Source organism: Ruditapes philippinarum, unplaced genomic scaffold (genome assembly GCF_026571515.1).
Source record: "Ruditapes philippinarum isolate M1 unplaced genomic scaffold, ASM2657151v2 ctg732_1_1_1_1, whole genome shotgun sequence".
NCBI lineage: Eukaryota > Metazoa > Mollusca > Bivalvia > Venerida > Veneridae > Ruditapes > Ruditapes philippinarum.
In genome coordinates this window covers 143,702-167,429 of record NW_026864254.1, presented here as the reverse complement: position 1 = coordinate 167,429, position 23,728 = coordinate 143,702, and the positions used below count along the sequence as shown (strand labels likewise).

General features: G+C 32.1%; 2 protein-coding genes across 3 annotated transcripts in view; both read left to right on the top strand.

The window, feature by feature from the left end:
* LOC132724979 (amine sulfotransferase-like) overlaps nucleotides 1-23,728 on the top strand; it is a 131,120-nt gene that overhangs the window by 69,403 nt on the left and 37,989 nt on the right. The gene's annotated exons all lie outside the window — the stretch shown is intronic.
* Nucleotides 577-23,728, top strand: part of LOC132724977 (mRNA-capping enzyme-like) — a 49,681-nt gene continuing 26,529 nt past the window's right edge. The window contains exons 1-3 of one of the 2 annotated variants that reach the window (XM_060709965.1): nucleotides 577-678; nucleotides 22,322-22,489; nucleotides 22,526-22,664. In XM_060709965.1, the coding sequence (XP_060565948.1) occupies nucleotides 580-678; nucleotides 22,322-22,489; nucleotides 22,526-22,664 (406 nt within the window). In that variant the 5' untranslated portion in view covers nucleotides 577-579. Of the gene's footprint in view, nucleotides 679-22,321; nucleotides 22,665-23,728 lie in introns of both variants that reach the window. The other variant, XM_060709964.1, reaches the window with a different exon arrangement.

Genomic DNA, 23,728 nt, shown 5'->3' with positions numbered 1-23,728 from the left:
AATTCGAACTTGACCTGTATTTTCTCATGACATATTCATATGTCAAGTTTGAGATGAATGTGTTGTACCGTTGGGGAGATAATGAACGAAAACTGAAATTTCATATTATTTTCAAAGTAAAGGGGCATAACTCTGCCAAAAATCATTGAACCATTACCAAATTCGAACTTGACCTGTATTTTATCATGACATATCCATATGTCAAATTTGAGTTGAATGTGTGCAACCGTTCTTAAGATAATGAACAGAAACTGATGATGACGGAATGACAGAAGGACGGAAGGACGGAATGACGGAACAGGGTAACACTATATGCCCGGCCATTACATGGCGGGGGCATAAAAACCAAGCGGTCAGGTCTCTGTCGACTTACACTTGCGGTGACTTCGAGATAGCATGAACCAACAAGGGAAGTCACTCGTGACGTACTATCTCCCCGCTTACCAAAAAGTGGTTCCAAATTATCCTTCTTTATATGGGTCTGAATTACTCATTCAAGCTCTTTAATGATTGGTTCAAACAATGAGAAATTATCCAATGAAATTAGTCTTTACATTAATCTTCCTGAACATTCCTTCCATGCCATGTGCGCGTTATAATTGGAAAGGACAGAGTGGATCGAAAAGTTCATTTCACCGTTTGAAGAGGTTTTACAGGGTGTTCAAGCTCAAAAACAGGGTAAGAGTGTTGCTAAATCATTTTTCAATTAATATATGTGAAGTAAATGACCGATAGTTTGTGTAAAACATTTGATATTTGATGGAATTTATGTCAACCCTGCGAATTTCCGAGCGATTACGGAAATTACCGATGGTGAAATATCGTAAAACAAGACCCCCATGATTTCAAATTGAAATTCAATGCTTTTGGTTGATTAATGTACATAAGCGACTGGTTTTCGAAACAGATTGACACTTTAAGCGTGGAATATTTATTTCATATTATGTAAATTGTTCACGCGCTTGTACGTCTGTTCTCCAAAGCGGGATCGGTAACTTGTGTTTTTTTTCTTGTAGCATGAACGAATGATTTTTTAGAATTTGAGGAGTTGATCTTATAACTTGCAGGCATAATATTTAATGTTTGAGAAGACATATACTTTTTGTTTTAATAGAATATTGCGAAAATTAAATTTTTAATGATTTTTTTGTAACACAGGCGACAGACTTTTAAAAATGGCAATTTTTTTGTGACCAAAAATTGGTTCCAAAGTGTTAATGGATATAATGAGACAATTTTGACATACATTTACAAATCTTTTCCTTTTTCTGGGTAATATACATTCTTAGCTAAATAAAAAAAAAACACTTATGACCATAAAATATATCAATAATAATTTTTATTTATTTTATACATTAATAAGAATACAAGCGGAAATAGGCTTTTTTTGCGAATAAAAGCACTACCTTTCTAAAACTTTGACTGTTTTCTGTCTATTTCTTTGTTTTCTGTCTATTTCTTTGAGTGTTTAAAGTGTGTGGGATATGGCGAGTGGATATCATAAGTTTGTGGATGAAGATTTTGGATATACGGATTTAGATGAAGGTCAGGATACCGAGGAATCTAGCGTTTTCTTTGCTGTCTCAACACACAACAGATTCGAGGAAAATGGCGGAGATTTTAAACAAATAACAAAGAAGAGGAAAAAGGGTAGTAGTGCTGGAAGTAGTGATTGCTTTAATGGATTAAGAACGGATGATAAGTTAGAACGCATCTATGATCAAGTGACTAAAAACTATGACAAAATACGAGGAATTGAGAAGCAGCAGTTATCACTACATAAGGAGCTTCATAATGTAAACAAAGGTTTCCAGGACCTAGATGAGAGACTGAGTAAAATGGAGGATTTGTGTAAAGAACAAGACTGGAAAGTAAAGGTATTGTCTTACAAATCAGTTGATTGTGAATCAAGAAGCATGAGAAATAATTTAGTGATATATGGTCTCACAGAAAAATCACATTTTCAAAATTGTAAAAGCCTCGTTTTGGGTTTTCTAGAAGATGAGATAGATATTGACACCACGGATATGTATATTGAGAGGGCACATAGACTTGGAAGGCTTACACAGGATAAATATAAGGGTATGACTGACCCAAAACGCCCGATGGTTGTGCGATTTAGGGATTTTGTTGATACTGAAAACATCATGAACAAAGCTTATAAGCTGAAAGGTAGTAACTTGGGAATAGACAGACAGTATCTGAGAGAAATCGCAATGGCCAGGGCCTCATTATATAAAACAGCAGAAGCTAGAACAGCGAGATCAAATAGACAGAAAGTACAAATAAAATATCCGGCTGTGTTGTTCATAGATGGGAAATGTGTGAAAGATATGTTCCCGGAATGGTGGAAAGTGTTAGGAACTGATAGTATGAACCCGGCAGATAGGCTGAATGATAACAACTACTGGAGTGGATTATCGGACAGACGGATGAACAGAACGTATTCATGTACAACAGTAGAAGACAACATCAGTGGGCAGGATGATGAGTTAAACTCTGTGCAAAGTGAAAGTGAAAGTACACGCGCGTGTTCAGATGTAAACAATGTGTCACGTGATCAACAACAAGCGATGGGTAAGAATAAAACAAGCATAAATAGTGACGAAATAAAGTTACCGAGAGAAGATGTAGTCCTTAGCAAAACTCAAGTATCAGTAAAAAATATCAAATACAATTTAAACAATGATAAACGTACCAACACACAACAGAAGCAAAATAAGAACATACAACGCACTGGAATTCCCCATAACGGTATGACGTCTCAATCTTAATATAGTACTCGAGCTGCGTGGGGTAATGTGAAACCGGATATTGGGCGTAAAGCGGAATCCCATAATAAAACTGTACAGGGAAATGTGAAACGGACGAATAATAGCACGGCGACGACCAATGACAATACAGGGCAGAAATAGGACAGCAGGGGTGAACATGAGGTCAAGTTTTGTTTACTAAATGTACAAGGGCTCACAGGGAAAACATACAATAAACTAGACTCCAGTGAAATGAAACATTTATTCGAAAATAATGATATTGTTCTTTAACGGAGACATGGTCAAATGATCTTTTTAACTATGAAGTTACAAACTTTGATTATTATATTTTACATAGAAAATTAAAATCTAAATGTGCAAAAAGAGACAGTGGTGGTTTAATAATATATGTTCATCATAAACTAAAACAGTATGTTGAACTTGTTAAATTTTCAGGTGACTGTTTGATATGGCTGAAATTTAGTAAATCATTGTTTAATTTTGAAAATGATTTATTTGTGTGTTTGACTTATAACACCCCAAAGGGTAGTAGTAGGGAAAATATTGATGATCAATCTATATTTGAAATTTTACTTGATGACATGTTGAATTTTGAAAATATGTACAATGATAAATGTAATTTTATTTTAACTGGAGATTACAATGCTAGAGTTGGGGAAAGATTAGATTATGTTGAAGAATCTTACCATATTTTACATGATTTTTTTCCAGAAGATTATATACAAGATGAAATATTGCCTAGGAAAAGTCTAGATAAAACTGTGAATGAATATGGAAAATTACTGTTAGAGTTTTGTAAAGCTTCTGGTGTTAGAATATTAAATGGCAGATGTTGTGAAGATAATAATGTGGGTAAATATACATGCATTAATGCACAAGGCAGCAGTGTAATAGACTATGTTTTATGTAGATCAGATTTGATACAATTTATTTCACACTTTGAAGTGAGTGACCCAAATATTTTGTCTGATCATTGCTGTGTGCACTTTAATCTAAAATCTTGTAATGTAGTAATAGCGTTATGAATGAATTTGTAAATATATGTCAAAATGTTGATGGTGCTGTAAGTAGCCATGAAATAGATCAATCTTTGACAAATTTCTGTAATATATTACAAGATGTATGTAATCCATTATTTAAAATAAATGTTACAAATAACGTTGGTTCTAACATAAGAAAAAATAATGTATATTATGATAATGAGTGTAAAGATTTGAAAAAAAAACATATTATAGATGTCTGAATCTTTGGAGAAATAATAAATGTGATGAAACAAGGGCGGAAATGGTACAAGCTCGTAGTAATTATAAAAATACTATTAGGAAAAAGAAATTTATTTATGATAAGGAACAAACACACAGATTAGAAAATGCTAGGCTTTGTAATGCTAGGTTATATTGGAAATTGTTAAAAGGCACTGTTCATGAAAATAATAAATGTAAGCTAACCACAGATGATTTTCAAAGATTTCTTTAAATTTGTAAATGATCCCGAGTCTGTATTTTATCAAGCTGATGAAGATGTCTTATATTTTAATGATAGATACTTAAATGAAGAACTAAATGTCATGTTCTCTGAACTTAATGTTCCTTTCACTGGTACTGAAATTTTAAATGCTTGCAAACAGTTAAATGCTGGTAAATCAGCAGGGCCTGATTATTTACTAAATGAGTTTTTTAAGTTTGGATCTGATTTTGATCACTTTTTACAGGTTATAGTTTCTTTGTTTAATAAAATGTTTGATATAGGTTACTTTCCATCAAGTTGGACAGAAGGTTTTATTGTTACCTATTCATATAAAAAAGGAGATATAGATAACCTTAATAATTATAGGGGTATTACCCTTCTTAGCATCTTTGGGAAACTTTTTACAAAACTAATAAATGAACGTTTAAATATATGGGCTGAAAAATACAATGTGTATATAGAATCCCAGGCTGGTTTCAGAAAAAAACATGAGCACTATTGATAATGTTTTTATATTACATGGTGTTATAACACATTTATTAGATAATAATAAAAAGTTGTATGCCGTTTTTGTAGATTTCACTAAAGCTTTTGATTATTTGGTAAGAGATGTTATTTGGTATAAATTAATTTAATTTGGAGTGAGAGGTAAAATGTTAGATATTATTAGGTCCATGTATGAGAATGTAAGATCAAGAGTAAAATACAATAATACTATTAGTGAAGAGTTTGTATGTTACTTGGGAGTAAGACAAGGCGAATCCCTTTCGCCATTTTTATTTTCTATGTATTTAAATGATATAGAAGAATATTTTATGTTAAATGGTTTTGAAGGTATTGACTTAGGTATTTTAAAGATATTTTTATTATTGTATGCAGATGATATAGTGATTATGTCTGAAACAGAGGTGGGCTTACAAAAAGGATTAAGATTATTAGAAATATATTGTGATAGGTGGAAATTAAGTGTTAACTGTACAAAGACAAAGGTTTTGATTTTTAAAAAAGGGGGTAGACTTAGACAGAATTTGAATTTTTATTATAAAGGTCAGTCAATTGAAATAGTTAAAAAGTTTACATATCTAGGCATTGTTTTTTCTGTCGGTGGATCTTTTAATATGACTTTTGAAATACTCTCTGGTCAAGCATTGAAGGCGTTGTATAAACTTGAAAAAGAGCTGATAAGATTCCCTTGAATGTCAGTTAAACATAAACTGGATTTATTTGATAAACTTATTTTACCAATTCTTAACTATGGATCACAAATATTGGGTTTACTTGATAGTCATGTATTAGAAAATATTCATTTAAAGTATTGTAAGAAGTTGTTAGGAGTTAAAAGACAAACACAAAACAATTTTATCTATGGTGAACTTGGAAGGACATCTTTAAAAACAATGAGAGCTATTAATGTTATAAAATACTGGTTAAAAGTTGTTCAGTTAAGTAGTACAAAATATGTCAAAGTTGTATATGATCTTATGTGTAGAGATTTAGAACTTAAACCGAATTCAAAGTCCTGGGCTAAGTCTGTTATGATTTTGTTACAATCTTTAGGTTTCAATGAAGTATGGATTAATCAGGGTATTAGTGATATAAATTTATTTTTAGCAGTAGTAAAACAAAGATTAACAAATACATTTATACAAAATTGGTATGCAACTTTAAGAGATTCATCAAGAGCAAGAAGTTATGTATTATTTTGTGATTTTGGTTTTTAGTCATATTTGTCAATGGTTAATATTGAAAAATTTAGGAAATCTTTATCACGTTTCAGGACTTCTTCGCATAGATTAAAAGTAGAAACTGGTAGATGGCATAAACCTGAAGCAATTCCTTATAATGAAAGAAAATGTAATATTTGCTTAAAACTAGAAGATGAATTTCATGTATTATTAGAATGTCCACAATACAATGTTCTGAGAAAACAGCTCATAGATAAATATTATTGGAAAAAAACAAATATACCAAAATTTATTTAATTGTTAACATCTCAAAATGAAAATGTTATAAGAAAATTATCAATGTTTATCTTTAAAATGTTTGAATTAAGAACAAATGTTGAATATTCGTAAATTATAGTACCTAGGAAGGTAAATGTAATGTTACTTAATTGATATCATTATGCAATACCTGTGCTTCATTTAAACCTTGCTGTAATATGTTATTCTGTTCATATTAAAGCAAACTTATGACTCAAATATACAGTAAATGTTAAATATATGTTTTATATGTTTAATGACCTTGATATTATGTTTATGTATGTATGTATGTTTGAATATATGCTGTGTGCTCATGGGTATAATACCCACATGTATTTGGAATAAAATCTTGAATCTTGAATCTTTGTAACACTTATTTGTTTGTCTCTTTCTTTGTAACACTTATTTGTTCTGTCTCTTTCTTGGTAACACTTTTGTGAAAATTTGTCTTTTTCAATTTTACCCCACAACAGTAGTCGAGTTATCTCTCTGACAGGTAACTTTTTAACACTGTTTTTTATGTCTCTATTTTTTTCATACACTGATTTTTTTCTAACTCTTTTTGTCTAACACTCTGTCCTCTATCTCTTTCTTTTAAGCGTTTTACCTCTTTGCTTCTCTGTCTGTGTTTGAGACTTCTCTACAAGCTCTGAAATCAACAGAGGAGGAAGATAAGTAGTTTGAAACAGACAAATTGATGCAGGTTTATGAATAATATATTTTTTTGTCAAATTTATTGCTCTAAACAGCCACAACACTAACAGAATGCAATGAAACAGGAAATAAAGTAAAGTAAGTCACTACAATGATTTTGTAGCATGTGTTTTACTCAGTCTGGTAATCTAAAACGGAGGTGCTACATGTCATGTCGGTCAAACCTCTGCTGGATTAGATTCATAGATTTAATTTTAGTTAACACAATTCTTATGATAGTAATTGTGCTTAAACAAATTGAAAGTGACATGCAAAACTTATAAAGTATAATAATATATCATATTAAAATAATACATCTGTCCTCCGGCCCCTTAGTAAATGTTATGATTTTAAGTACACAAAAAGTAAAAGATTAAGACAGAAAGGCTAATTACCTGAAAAGAAACAATTATTTTTAAGGTCTAACAATTAAATCAGCAAGGAATCTGATAAGGGTAGCTGAACTTTTAACTTTAAACAGGTTAAACTGTTATCTGTCTGCTCACTGATCTATATAGTAAATACTTAATTCACCTCTCTGCACACTAATATGACAAATTTGAACACATGCATGCAGTACAACATATCTTTAACTTTAACTAGGATTCATGCAATAAATAGAGGATATTCAAGTGTTTTCTATAAATTCAGGATTTATTTTCATTGAATGGTACGACAATAAATTTTTCATAAGTGCAAGTGTCTATTCTAGGAGGGGCGATTGGGGGATTCACCCATATTTTTGAGAATTCACCCCTATTTTTTAAGAGGAAGGGAGAAAATTTTGCATAGACAAAGAAGGAAAAAGATCAACAAATGTAATAAATTCTCACTTTTTGATAAGCCCCCCCCCCCTGTGTTTCGAATCCTAGAATAAACACTGTAAGTGGCTGTAGCCACGAGTGAAATATGATAATTTTCATGCCACAAGATGAAAATGAATCATGTATTTATAGAAAAAACTTGAATTTTCTGTCTATTTTATACTTTTGTCACTTTTTTGACATCACAAATTAGGAAGACTTTCCCTTAAATTTTGTGTACTAGCATAATTGAAAAGAAAATCGGCAGGCAAGACACCAGTGAAAATACAAAAAAAAAAATATTTAACTGCAGTAAAAATAAATTTTTACAGTTAAAATACGGAAAATGAAAATATCCATTTCAAATTATAAATATTTCTAAATATTTCATTTATAAGTATATAATAAATACCGTAGCAACATTGTAGGAAAAAGTAAATAACTATTCTTAAATCAGCTGATAGCTGATCTGCAAATACTGAATTGGAAAACAACCACAGTATCTTGTTAAACAAAACAATTTAAAAAAATACATACAACAATTTTTTTCCAGAACTTATATGTGGAATGGACTTAAACAAGATACTGGGGTAATTGTCTAAATAACATCAACTGAACATTTAACTCAGAACGTTTCAAAAGTTGACGTTTGCTACCTTCAGGAATTATTTCCAAGTCTCCAGCAGCATAATCTTCAGACAGTTTGTAAACATAAACTGCTGGATCAGTATCGTATATGACATTAAACCATTGTGGATATCCAGGCACAGTAGATATCACCCGGCCTTTAAATGGGACCCTAATACCTTGATTTATTTGGAAATGTCGATTTTTTCCCCTACAAATAATGTGCTGCCTGAGCCTCTTTCTGAGGACGAACTTTCCATAGTCTGTTTAACTAATGTTTTAACATTCTCAGTCAGCTTTTCTAGACTGTACTGTTTACCCTTTTCAGATTATTGAAATAATATTTTGTCTGCCTTTTGACCAAGAACAATCTTTCTGAACTGCAGCTGTACTTTAATAGCTTTCTTCTTTTCTACATTTGATTAAATTCCTTTCAAATTCTGATCCACTGCTTTTGGGAACTGCCATAATTCATATTATAAAATATCATCTGTCATATGTTTCCGTTACTTAAACTGATCAGCTTCTTTCTTCTCTATCTGTTTTCTTTTCTCTTTCAAAGTCTCAATGCGTCTTCCCTGGATTTCACTAAGTCGTTCTTTATATTTCTGGCGTGCCTCTCGTCCTTCTTTCCTAGACTGGTCTAAGATTTTTTCTCTTTCCTCTGTTGAAAGGGAGTTCAGCCAATCTCCAGTCTTATTCAGTGAAAACATTATACAGCCTTCATTACATAAAGTGGAAGAAACAGGCCTATATCGAGTGGGTGCGTCTAAAAGAGCAAAAACTTCCGGAAATTTATTGTGTCTGGGTACAGACCATTTTTTATAATGTCTCGAAATGGCGTACTGGTTCCACATAACACTTCGGTGCAGTCATCTCTACTTGTTTCAAGGAAATAGTACAGCTGCTGGTAGACTTTACAATTGATAGGTACTTGGTTTCATTTATATCATATGCCACTCTTTTCTGTAGACGATTTGTCTGTTTGATTGCCTTTTCAAAGAATTCTTTAATGTCCTCAGCCAAATAGAAGATAACTTCAGAATTATAAAACAAAATATTAAAGCGGTTTCCTCTGAATGGAACAAGAAGATGGGAACCCTTTATTGATTTCTTTGAATATATTTGCCTGCAAAAAGGTTTTAAAATCCACATAGCACCCACTCTTTTCATCCCCCCCCCCTCTGGCAAGACATTTGCTAGCGGTACGATATAGCCTTACTGCACCACTTTCATCCTTCTTTGTAAATGTTGAAGTCTCTGTGCTAGCTTCGGCTCCAAGTGGTCCCTCTTTTGTACTTGCCTCAAAAAGTTTAATAACCCCATCTGAAACTTCAGAAAAATTAACAAGAATATGCAATCCACAATAAAAATTATTTAATCTCGAAATAGTTTCTTGTTCTGCTTCTGACAAGTCATCCCAGTTACTATAAATTGCAGGCAACAGTTCTTCTCTGTATGACAGGAATAAAGTATGAAACTTCTTTTCTGTGGCGGCCCTGTCTGACATTGTGTTTTTTATATTGGTTAAAATATTACTTCCAACCTGAGAGTGTGTACAGTTATTAATGTCCGCAATAATAGACTTAAGTGTATCAAGGCAGGTAGCCGAGATCTTATCTGACATATCTCGAAGGCCAAGGACCCATTCCTTCTGCTCTTCATCCCTTACAGAATAAACCTCATAAATGTCACCATGTTTCCTTGTTTCATCCGACTGAGGTGTTGTATCCACTTTGGGCATGAGATGCTCAGCAATATGCTGGTATGATAAAGTAACTCTCTGATCCCCAATCCTATTTATTGATGAAATTGATGGAAGCTTGGGCAGTTTTTTCCCACAAAGGTCAGCAGCATGAGTCATCACTTTATTAACATGATGTACACCTACACACTCAGAAAGCAACTTCATAACACAAAGTGATGTACTTGCAGAAAATGCATTTTTCTCTGGATCTGTTGTAATTATGACATCAGATTGTTCATCTTGTAATAAGTTCTCAGTATATGACAAACTTTCCTTCAGTTCCTTGTTTTCAGTCATTAAAGAATTATTATCTAACTTTATGTCATCTATTTTACTTTCTAACTTTCTAATCTCTTTAAGCTCTTGTTTCAGTTCAGTCTTTTTTTCTGTGCTTCTCTAACAGTTTTGTTTAAAGTTTTAACATTTTTTGTAATACACGTACATTTTTCTGCTGATCTCCAATGTTTTCTTATATTTTTTAACCCTGTTATTACTAGCCTTCAATGCTAAATATTTTTGTTTCGAACGCAGAATGTTATATTTCTTCCTTTTATTCTGCCTCATCAGACTTTTTCTTTCAGTCTTTAATTTCTCATTTCCCCCTTTCAAAGCATCATTTGACATCTTTATTCTACCAATTTCTTAATTCAAATTACCTACCTCAGCGGACAGAGTTTCTGCTTTTGTATGTTCAATAGCACTTTGCAATGCACTAAAAGCTGAAGGTCTTACTGTACCTGTATAGCGTGGCAATTCAAATTAGACTCTAAAAACACCTTCTTGGCTCTACCTCTCAACCTTTTGCCTTCTTTTTTTAAGTGAAATATTTTAGTTCTTAAACGATCACAGTCATTATCTGTAGCTTTAGCCAAATCTTTCAAAGAACAAACAACACTATCAGTTACTTTAGTATATATTTCAATAATATATTCATTGGTCATATTGTTTTCAAATTCAATGTCAAGTTCATTTTTCAGTTTCCTCTGTGCCTCCTCCATTTTTAAGGTTTAAATGATTCAGGAAATATATTTTTAATTAAAATCTCCCCAGTACTAATGGTTTGAGTGCAAGCGTCAACTTTCCTTACCTTTAGTAAACTGGCCTATTCAATTATTTTAAAATCAAAATATCATTATCAATTGTACTAAATAAGGGCAATTTAAATACTAGAGCTATCACTGAATGTTAGACTCTAAAAAGAAAAGAAAAAAGATTTGTCACAAAAGTTTAAAAAAATGAGCACACTACAGTCTACATTCCCTAATATCAATAATATTGTTATCATTTTCTTGGCCTTAGCCAGAGGCTGGGCATCATAGTCCTATTTGACTAAAAATAAAAAATTAAAAAAAAAAAAAAAAAAAAAAAAAGAAAGGGGATATATATCGTCTTATAAATTGTAACGATTTTAATGTTAGCTTTATCTTCTTTAATAGTAATCAATTCCCTACCATTTGGTACCAAGATTTTGAAAATTGTTGAAAAAATGTTGGAGTTATGGAGTTCATATAAAGATGCCTGTACGAAATGTTCCGCCCGGAATTGGAACGGAATTACCCAAAATAAAAGTCATCTGAACAAGTCTATGAAAGGGCATATTACGGGCGTATTTGGGGTGGAATTGGGGCAAAATTTGGCACGAAATATGTAAATGAGCAGGCATTAATTTCGTGCGGAAAACTTACTCAGATTCTGGGCGTTATCCAGGCACGGGATTTGGGAACGGGATTAGGCAAGGAATCTGGACACGGAATCTAGGCATGGAATTTTGGGCATGGAATTATCAAGGCAAAATTCTATTAACCGTATTTTTTTATTATAATTTATTTTAAGATGTACATGGTTTCATGTACTTTTGACCATTGATGATTAAATTACTGGTTAAACAATTGTATTTAAACTAACTAAATTAAAAGATAACAATATGCATCTAAAATAGTTTATATGTTAAAATTTATTCAATATTTATGAAGTAGCTTATGAGTAAGCATACATGCACACATGTATGTTTATATGATATGAATGAAATCTTTCTGGTGCAGAATAAATAATAACAATTACAATATAAATAATAACAACAATAATAATAAAACCAAAGTGAACGGAATCTAAAATGGTTTTCTCTTGCATTTAAAAGAAATATTAAAGACCAATTTATCCAAACCTGGAGCTCAACAGTTAATAATTCAGCTAACTTCATGTCCAAGATAATAAAACATGATACCAACATGAACAAATATTACCAATTGAAAACTGTTAACAGCATTTAGAACAAGGAATCATAAATGTCCATTTGAGGTTGGACGTTACCATAACACACCATTAAATGAAAGAACCTGTTATTTATGCAGTCAAGGTTTACGTGACGAATAACACTACATCCTTGAATGTAAACACTTTCATGAATCACGAAAAAACACTGATCAAACATAACACAGCATACTTAAATTTGACAAGTTATTCAACCCAGAAAACAAAAAAGAACTAACAAATTTAGGTAAATTTGTACAAATTATAATCAAAAATGTTAAAGCCAAATATTATATGATCTTATTTGAAATGTTTATGGAAAATTTGTTAGCAAGAAAAAAAACTTACATATCATAAGCTAGATATAGATCTATGTATTATATATTTCCATAAATTTCCTATCTAATTTGGTAAAATGCTCAGTGTAAATGCTAAATTTTATAACCTTATGCACTATTATATTAAATTAATTGTTTTTCATATGTATGTTATCATGTTACATAATATTCCTTTTTTCGAAATCAGTAGTTAACAGCAGTAACATCCTTCACTATGAATTGAATCCATGTATGTTAACCACTTAAAATTGGTAAATTTCATGTTTTTCATATGTACGATATCATGTTTAATATTTTTTTTTTGAAATCAGTAACAACAGTTACACCATTCACTATGAATTGAATCAATGCATGTTAACCATCTAAAATGGTAAATTCCATGTTCTTATATGTATGGTATCATGTTTAATAATATTCATATTTTTCGAAATCAGTAACAACAGATACACTTTTCACAATGAATTGAGTCAATGAATGTTAAACATTTTAAAGTGGTGAATTTCATGTAAGCTGCAATCTTTATTTAATAATGTACATATATGTATATATAATTTATTGCTATTATAATTTATTATTAATTGGTACTATTTATTGTTAATACTCAGTTTTAAATATAATTTTGATGCTCTGAAAATTTGATACTTGAAGTTGATATTAACATATAAAGGTTGATATCAGACTGTACAAGAACAATGATTGAGTACATACTGTACTGTAGTAATAACTACATTTATCTATTAATAAGGACAAATCTACAGAGCTATTTTCTTTTCTTTTTTCTTTCTTATTTTGTAAAATAATGACCCTTCCATATAACAGTCAGTTATATATATCTTTAAAAACGTTATTTTATTGTGCAAATTAATGAATTACTTTGAAATTTGTAAAGAGGACAATACTTTAAAAGCATGAATGAAGATTATAATTTTATACCAGTAACAGATATATCTTCTGTATTTCCTTCATATAGTTGTTTATTTTGAAGTTACTTAATTACAGCAATTAAGCGTAAGGGGAGAAAGTCTCTTTATTTCTTATGTTTACAAAATTAAACCAATATTTACTCAAAGTAAATTTTGCAGCCTTACATCCTTAGAAATCAGTAACCAGAAAATAATCCATGATCAACAGAGATGTACTTCTTTTCTTTCTACTTTTTGCAGGTTTATTGATTCCATTTTTTTGCCACATAAACGAAATCATCACAACACTATAGACACAATATACCTACTGACCCAATGACATATTTTTGTGTAAATTACAATAGTTTATTTAACGGCACAGTATAGAAAGCGCGTGCTACCAGCTGACCAATCACAATACAATAGAATTCACGTTAAGAAAAGGTTAAAGTTGACAGACAATATTTGTAAACAATTTATTCTAGACATTGATTCAGTACTTTTCTTATATATATATATACAAGAAATGTGGTAGGAACAAATATTCATAATTCATCTTTTTGAATGAATGTTGTCCTCTGTAGACATGGTTTTATATTTATTTAATAGGATTCTTTTCCTCGTTTTTATGTATTTGTATGCATACTGAGATAATCATATAAACTTGATAATCAAACTTGATAATATGATTACTCTCTGAAAATCACATCTTATTGTATTAATATCACGTCTAATTGTATTATATTAATTCCAGTGAAGATATGAAAATCATCACATTTTGTTTTTCTTCACAAATATAAGATATCCATTTTGTCTATAAACAGAATACATCCTACATTTACTATAAGTGTCACAAAAAGCTTTATTAAAGTGCAAGTATATGTACATGTAGGTACTGCTGCTTTCTTTGATCACCTTGATTTCAACTATTATGTTGTCTGCCACAAACCAAAACTTTCTTTCAAACTGATTATTTAAACCACAATTTCTCTTTATTATGTCAGCTACAGTCCTTTGCAAGTATTCTCTAGGGGCTCGTCTTGTAGCAATGTTCACCTTTAATGACAAAAATAAGACTTAATTTAAAAAGAATGGAAACAAATTCTTTTCTATGGTAAAATATAATTGTGTTTCATTTTAATTTTTCATCTGGAATGATGAAAGACTGTACTCAAGCTGATGCATTTTCAAAAGTACTAAAGTAAAATCATTTCACTGTAAACAAGTGATGTAAAATTGTCCATAATGCGTACTTAAATAGTAATAACAGCTTACACTTTTGATGCATATCTGCATATCTTCCAGCCGCGGGTCATAGTTCTTAGTTCAATAATTCCACAATCTTGGCACATTTCGATAAATGTTTTCTTTGAAAATTCCAAAATATTCAAAAACAAGATGAAATTTCCAAAATTGCTAAAATACCAATTCGATCCTTGATGGTTAGCACTATTTCAATAAGCTGAATGTCTAAAATTTTAATTGGACAGGTCCATCATGATATGAAACAGGGATTATCCAAATCTAAATTATGTGTTAATTCTGCTGTGAAATATTAAGTGTTAACTTTGCAGAATTTATCTATCCCGACTATAAGAACTAATCAGTCAGGCTTGTTATTATATTTATCAAATTAATTTTGCATATATATATATATATATAATAGGCAATACTTATATATATGTGTTTATTGTACACACAAACTAAGTGGCAGAGTAAAGTGTAATCTAAATGAATGTTTACAAATTTACAAACAAACTTGCTAGGATTATACACTATTTTACATGGCATAAATAACATATACTCTTATATTAAAGATTAACTGCGTTCTTAAATTATCTAACTATTGCTTACGTGTTGTCAAGAAATGAAAAAGTCTATAGATACAAACTGCAGGGAAGATACTCATGCATTAAGAAACTTAGAAACTAATAGAACATTTTCCAAAATGTTTAGATAAAATTTCCTAAAAGTGTGTAATAAATTATTTCCCTATTGTTGGCGTAGTCATATGTAATATTATGTAATATTATAAATTATTGTTATATAAACCTTATTTACATATTGTTGACGTAGTGATATTTAATATTATGTAATATTGTATATTATTGTTATATAAACCTTATATACATATTACTTCAGTATCTTAAGTAATGAATATAGTACTCAAAATTTGAATTATGTGATATAGAAACTCAAATATAACTTTACATTAGATTTCAGCTCTTTTGAAAATTAAATTTTTCAAAATCTGTTTTAATAACAGATTTAAATAACACTTCGATTATTTCACTAATTGTCTTAAAATAGTTGAATTCAATTCTTGTGTACTTGTATAATTTTAAGTGTTAGATTTCCACTTCATTGAAATTTTGCATGACGGAAAAATCAAAGTTCTGAATTCCGACCATTCTACTTCAAAAAAAAAAATGTTTGAAATTCCATCCAAGACAATATGTACAAGTACAAAATTCCGCGCATAATAAAATTCCGCCTGTAATGGTTCTTGTTAACGCCCAGAAATGTTCCGTTTTGGGAATTGTTTTCCGTGCAAAAATTTCGTACAGGCGGGTGCTGAAAAATATGCAGCGAGGTGCATACCTTTATTAAATATATATGTATCAATTTTTAATCTTTTATGGGAAATGAAATGAAGGAACTTGAAATAAAAGCTTATACCAAATATTAAAACATGTTTCAAATGAAAAATACTCCAGTTTACATGATGTTGAGAGGTAGAAGGGTTGTAGAGTGGGTGAGGGGGGGGGGACGGTCGGTGGTAGTGACCAATCAACGCGCCGAACACCTATGGTCAAATTCATTTGATAAATCCAGCAGGTAAAGGGAGAAATAGACAAAAGGGTAGGTTAAATATATTTGTTTAAACTATAAAATGTTTTGGGTCTCTTTTAGAAATGACCCCACGTGAAATTTTTTCCTGCTTCTTTTTTTTTGGAAAAACCGGGAATTGATATTGGATTTAAAAACTGCATTCAAATTTGGGATTTTTTTTTGATGCCGTTTAGAAAAAAAATTCCCGTTTTTTAATTTGAGTCGGGCAAAGTTTTTAGAATGGTTTTTTGAGATTTGTTTACCCTTTTTCCCCCGTGCTAACCATACGGGAGTGGGGATTTGAGAGGGAAACCCTTGGTGGGCCCAAACAATTTGAACTATGGATATTAACGTTCCCGGGGTTTGGCGCAAAACGCCCCACCACCCCCCCCGCCAAAGTCAACAAAAGTTTTGCTGAAAATGATTTTTTTTTACGAAAAATGAAATTTTAAAATGAAGCCAAATCGAATTTTAAACGGAAAAATTTTGCCCATTTAAACCCGTGGCTGTTAAAAGTGAAAATGAAAATTTTTCCCAAAAAAAATGAAATGTATAAAGGGCAGGAATTTTTCTATCTGCCCTGTAAAGTTAACAAACTCGAGGGTCATTCACGAGAAAATTTTACGAATTTATTATATTGGAGGCCCGTATTTCTGAGGGGAAGTTTGAGGGAGTAAAGTGAAGGAAGGTGATAATTTGTATTTTTTAACTTAAATTGGCAAATGCTTGAGAGGGCCCCTATAGTAGAGTAGGCAGTAGACGGTCGGACAGTTGCCCCTTTTATTGCGAATTTTAGCCAAATAAAGGACCCGAGACCCATCTGTATTTACGGGCAGCTCGTCAAAATCTTTAAACCGAAACTTGACGTGTCATTCACAACAGGGCGAAGAAATTTGCCCAATACAATTAGGTTAACGCAACGAAAACCACGGCAAAATTTGCAAATTCGCCTTTCGATAAGCTATTGTTTGACCGGTGAATTGTTACAAATTACACCATGAACAGACAATACAGTTGAACGGATTGGTAGCTCGAAATCACGTGGTCGTGTTGGCCCGAATAACAGATCGCAGCGATTGGACGCTAGTCGCAGGAATGTTGATGCAGTTATCGGTGCCTCTCAGGGTCAAAATTACTACAACAGTAGTAACTCATCTTCGCGTTGGCGTGTGAATTACAGACGATTAGCCTGCGAGGCATATACTCAAACAATCGACAGCCAGGATCATGAAGCGGACTACAGTGACCGTTACCTCAAGGGAATTGGTCAAGGCCTAATAAACAATAAAACCAGATGTAAACATAATCACATGGAATGTGTGCGGTCTTTATAAGTTTAATGACAATTTAGAAGTAAGTCTTTCTACATTATACCTGATGATAATTGAGATGATTCCCCCATGTCATGTGAATTAACATAGATCAAAAGGCCTGTGCTTAATATGCGTAGTTAATTATGATGTTGAAACTTTAACATCCACGAAGCTGATCAGTGTATGTTAGTCAAAAATAAGGGCGGACGTTTCACTTCACAACCCCATGGTGGAATTCTACTTGTGAAAATCTTAAATATGTTAAACTTAAAGCACTAAGGTAATTTAGAGAACCCAATTCCTATTGGATCTCTATTTAAAGATAAACGTTATTACTTTAAGAACTATGGTCGACTATGTTTTTGCAATTCCAGTTTTCTAATTCAAACATGTTACTTGCTAGCAGCAGTGATCCCAGCTCAACCTCAAGGGCTCTGAATACAAGTATATCCCAATCTGAGTGGTATAGATACTGCAGGACTTTTTTATGATGAAAATGCTTTTGCAACCGTCTGATAATTATATTGACCCTTCTGTAAGTGTTTTTAATGAACCATTTACTCTAGAGAAGGTGCTGAGATCTATAGCAAACTTGTCTGTTGGTAAATGTAGTGGAATCGATGGTATTCCGGCTGAATTTTTAAGACTACTATGGATGATATAGCTCCAATTTTTTAGCATTGTTAAGAACTGGTAATATTCCATTATCTTGGATGTCGTCTGCTTTAACTCCTGTTTACAAGTTTGGATCAAGTCACATTCCTGGAAACTACAAAGGCATATTTATTACAAATACTATGTATAAGATATTTTCGGATAGCATTCATAACCGATTGTACGATTGAACTGAAGAAAATAATAAAATTGATGAATCCCAGGCAGGTTTTCGGAGGGGTAATTTAGCTGTTGATTTTCTGTTTACAAGCAATGGTTAAGAAGTATCTATCTAAAAACTGTGGTTGTTTTTATTGTATTTTGCTGATTTTCGCAAAGCTTTTGATAAAATTAAGCATACTAGGCTATTTGTTTCTTCAGAGAAGAAGGGAATCCACGGTCAATTTATGCATATTCTCAAGTCTTAACATACGGATTTAAAATCATGTGTCAAACTCAATAACCATGTCACTGATTTCTTCTCATGCAATATCGGCACACGCCAAGGGGACAAAACAAGTACGACCATATATGATTTCATTATAGATGAGTGGTCTGTTCTTTACCGGGAAATTGTTGTAGTGGTATTTTTATAACAAATGATATTCCGGATATTTTTGTTTTTGATGTTTGCAAATGATGTAGCAGGGTGTGCCGGAAATGCAATAAAGCTTCAACATAAAAATAAATATATTATCGACATTTTTTGTTGTGATACTTGGATGGCAGTAAACATGGATAAGACTGAAATTACGGTTTTTCGAAATGGTGGTCCTCTTTGTAGATATGAGTACTGGTCGTATCGTGGAACGCAAATCAATATTACCTCTGAGTATAAGTACATTGGTATCTTACTTCCATTATGTTTGCCATGGTCATACGCTCATTCTAAGTTATGAGGCGCAAAGAGCTCTTTTTGCCATAAGGGCTTATCAGAGACATTTTGGTTATTTTTTGTTGTTGATACATTTAAGATGTTTGATTCCATGGTCAAACCGAAACTGTGTTATGCATCTCAAATTGGGGACTTTGAGTATGTAGATACGATAGAATCTATTCATTATAAATTTTGTAAAAGTATTCTATATTTACGTTAAATTACTAATACATGTATGGGTCGTGAATGTGGTAGATTGCAATTGTGCATTACATATTACATAAATTATATTCGGTATTGGTGTAATTTGTTAACCATGCCATCATATAGACATTCAAAGCAATGTTATAACATGTTAAAATATCTAGATGATGTCGGTAGAAACTGCCTGGCAACCAAGGTTAGAACACTTTTGTACAAATATGGATTCAGTGTTATATGGATAAGTCAAGATGTTGGCGATGTCAATGCTTTTATTACAATGTTTAAACATAGAGTTGTTAAATATTGAACAAAATATTGGAAACTATTTGACTATAGATATTCATTTAAAATACAGAATTGCTATGTCAACGTTTCGCCTTTCAAATCACAGGCTGGATATTGAAGTACGAGTATATATAAAAATGTTATTAATGAAAATCGTATATGTAACGTTTGCCAACAGTTATAATTGATTGTCAATACAATGCCTTTTTTAAATGTGTTACATGTGATACTGTGGTATTGTAAGACAAATGTTTTTATTTAGCTGGTATATTCATGGAACAGAACCTCAAGATTTCTATGCTTTTTTGTCTTCTCAAACACTGACATTGTTAAAAATATTTCTCTTTACATCTATCAAGTTATAAATATAGTTACTTTCACAATATACACCTACTTGACATGTTACTATATGTAATACCTTACGATGTCTTTTGGGCGGAAGGCCTATCTGTACAAGTAAATAATTTGAGTATAGTTGTACATATATATGGAGAGCTACTAGAGATGTGTTTGTGGAAAACTTTTACTTATCCATGCCATGAAGGTCTAAAAGTGGGCTTCTTCAAATTTACTATGTCAAATAATTAATAATTAGTGAGAAAAATAAAACTTTCTGTTATTTAACAAAGCCCATTTTCATAACAACTATCTCAATAGGTATTGAGAAATTGCTACCCCGTTGCAACCCCATTGTTTCCTTGAGTAAGAAATTGTTCGCGCATTGCTCCGTACTCACTTCAACAAAGATTTATATTACGAAGTTTATAGCACTGCGGTTTCAGGGACGGATTCTAGACTGTGTTCATATTTCTATGCAATCAATATAAAATAAATTCTGAATCAAGCAAAAAAAGATTTCCCACAAAAATAAATTTGAAAAGTTCTTATTCTTACCGTTTAATGGCGTTTAACCTGTGAAATAATTCAGTACCATATATGAACAAAATACATTTACCGGCGTTAGCACGAAGCACAATGCACGTCCATCGGCATTTCCTCATAAAAACGGCTTTTATTACATTTTATCAGCTTATTTTCAATTTTCTGTTTCACCAGAAGTTTAGTTAATGTCACTTGCCTACCGAAAATCGAAATTATTCGAAAGCTAAAAGCTAGAAAACACGGACAAAACGGTCGTCAAGCCATCATTTTCACAAATGATGTTGTAATGTGAGCAATTTCAAGGAAATAAATTTGATGATAGATAAAGAGTAATGTCTTCGTAGCCGTATGTGGCTTTTCTTTTTTCAAATCGGTTGAATGAAAAATATATTTGCCAGTTTACTTACCGCGTTGGAAATCTTGTCAGGTATCCGCCATTTATTGCACAAAGTCCACGTTACACATTGCAGGAATAATGTGTTATTTTCACATTCCAGCGTTACTGGATATACAAGGTGGAACAATTAAAAATTATACGTGTTGTGCATGACGTCATTATTAAATCTGATGTCATCGAGATCATGCACGTTTTCAATCCTTTTCCTCGAGAAATTCAAGCAGGAAGTTCGACATTTTGCTTTTTTTTACAATTATTTTTGAAATTGATTTAAGATTTATTTATCAGGACGATCATCTTTCTACTTTAAATGGTAGATTAATATTGAATATCTACTAATTTCATAAATTATATCTTGATCTTGTTGTGTACTGTAATCTACGATAATTATTGTTACTTGATCAGCAAGAATGCTAGATACCGTATAAGTGGTTTTTTCTGCGGTGACTTTATTTCTGCGTTTTCTGCGGTCAGTTTCATGACCGCAGAAATAAAAACCGCAGAATATTTCACTCACCTGCTACGATATGTGTCCTGCATTATGACCTGTTTCGTCTACAGTAATAACGACTAACGTATTATAACGGTAAGGGGGTTTTCAAATTGTATTAAATTGCTGTAGGCTTATTATGTAATCTGTGCTTTTAAAGGACGTACTAATTGTTAATGATGCTAATTTAAGAATATAGCTATTTCAAACCATTTCAACCCTTATACTGCTAAATAATCGTCGTCTACTATAATTGTCATCTGATTTACGGTCAACTGCTATCAACTTTTTAATTATAGAATTAAAGATACTACAGGGTTATATTTTTCACACGTCATTTCACGATGATCAAAAGCTGCATACCTTTCTATTGTTGCGCATTATATTTGTTTGCAAGCAAACAGTACATTTGTTTGTAATTACTTTATTGTTTTGCGGTGACGAAGCTAAAAAAATGTGTACGTGCGAAAAAATAGGTTGAGAAATGTGACTTAGATTTTGATAAGACGAGTCGCAGAATTTAAATCACGTTTGTCCAAAGGATGTGCCGCAGAAATAAAGTCCGCAGAAATAAAAACATGCCAAAATTTGGAAAAACCGCAGAATTTGAAGCCCGCAGAAAAAACCACTTATACGGTATACATGTTCTGCATTAAGGTAGGTCTGGATGGCTCTTTATCCATTAACGGACATAAAATACAATGTATTTCGACATTGCATTTTCTTTTTAGCCACTACATAGACTGATAGTTAATAATTTACTTATAAGATTACTTATTAGATCTAATTTGTTATTTTCTTGAGAAAATGCCTCGTTGGAAGAGTAAATCGACGCGAGGGCAATCAAGGTCAGCCACAAGGTCTAGAGGGAGACGGTCCCATCAGACTGAAACCTCCATGCAACCCATTGTAGAGCAGCCGGTAACAAATACCCATGTCCCAGGGGTGTTGGGACAACAGTCGCTCTATCCTTCAAATTCAATGCAAGTACCATATACACAGCAAAGTCAGGGAGCTGTTCCTTCAATGGCCTCAGTATCGGAAAATTTTGCTTCAACTTCACACGGCGGGCAGATGATGTCAACTGCTGGAGAAATGTTCGAGTCACCTGTGGTTGGGCAACCCCCGAGGGTACATGAAACATCAGGTAATGAAAATGTTTTTAATTCGGTAGTAACTGATACGGCTTTCTATGTAAACGCTAGAACGAGAGAAAGAATACTAGTATTAGGTGGAAAATTTGTTGATTTCACATGCTTATAAGAAAAAGATTGCTTCGTTCAAAGTAAATTCTTAAAACTTGTAAGTGCTAGTCTTGTCTGATAGTTCTAGATCTATTAAACATACTGTTTTGTCAATTAAAAAAGAATGGACTGATCCCTTTTTGATATACAATTTATATGAGTATTTTGATTGAAAAACACCCTGAATTAGCCATAGAATTGTTGCATTGTTTAAACACAATATGATCTGCTTCAAAATTAAATCCGATTGTCTGGATAAAATATGATAAATATTTTAGTAATTAAATGTCACAATATCCAAATACAAAATGGTCAAATATTGATGCTAAGATATGGTTGGTAACTATGACGAATCTAAGCTCAAATCAATCAAACAAAATCACTACTATGAATTCTACCGTAAAGGGTTTTGTTCAAAACAGGGTTGTCAATACTTGCATAAATGTAAAAAATGTACCGGGCCGCATTCCGCTTTGGTTTGCAGATCACCTACACTAGAATTTGTAAATGCTTATGGATCTAATAGTAATTTCAGACAAAATAATTTCAGACAACCCAGGTTTGAGCACTTCCCACAATTTGAAACTCCTCGAGCACCTTTGGGACTTAGGCAACACCCCAATAGATACTTTAAGTCTAGAAATGTGGCTCAAAGGCTATAATAAGGAGAATGCAAATTTTTTTATTACATGGATTCAGGGAGGGGTTCAGCGCTGCAATACAGTGGTCCCCACTGCGAATTTACAGCAAAAAATCTGCAGCCGGCGATTAGATACCCGAAAAGTTCAGCAAAAAAGCTTGAAAAAGAAGTACAATTAGGACGCTTTTTAGGTGCTTTAACAATTAAACCATTCGCAAACTTACGTATCAATCCAATTGGGCTAGTTCCCACAAGTACAGTTGGAATGCGCCAAATAACTCATTTGTCATATCCTTATAATGAAACTAGTGTCAACGATTTTATTGA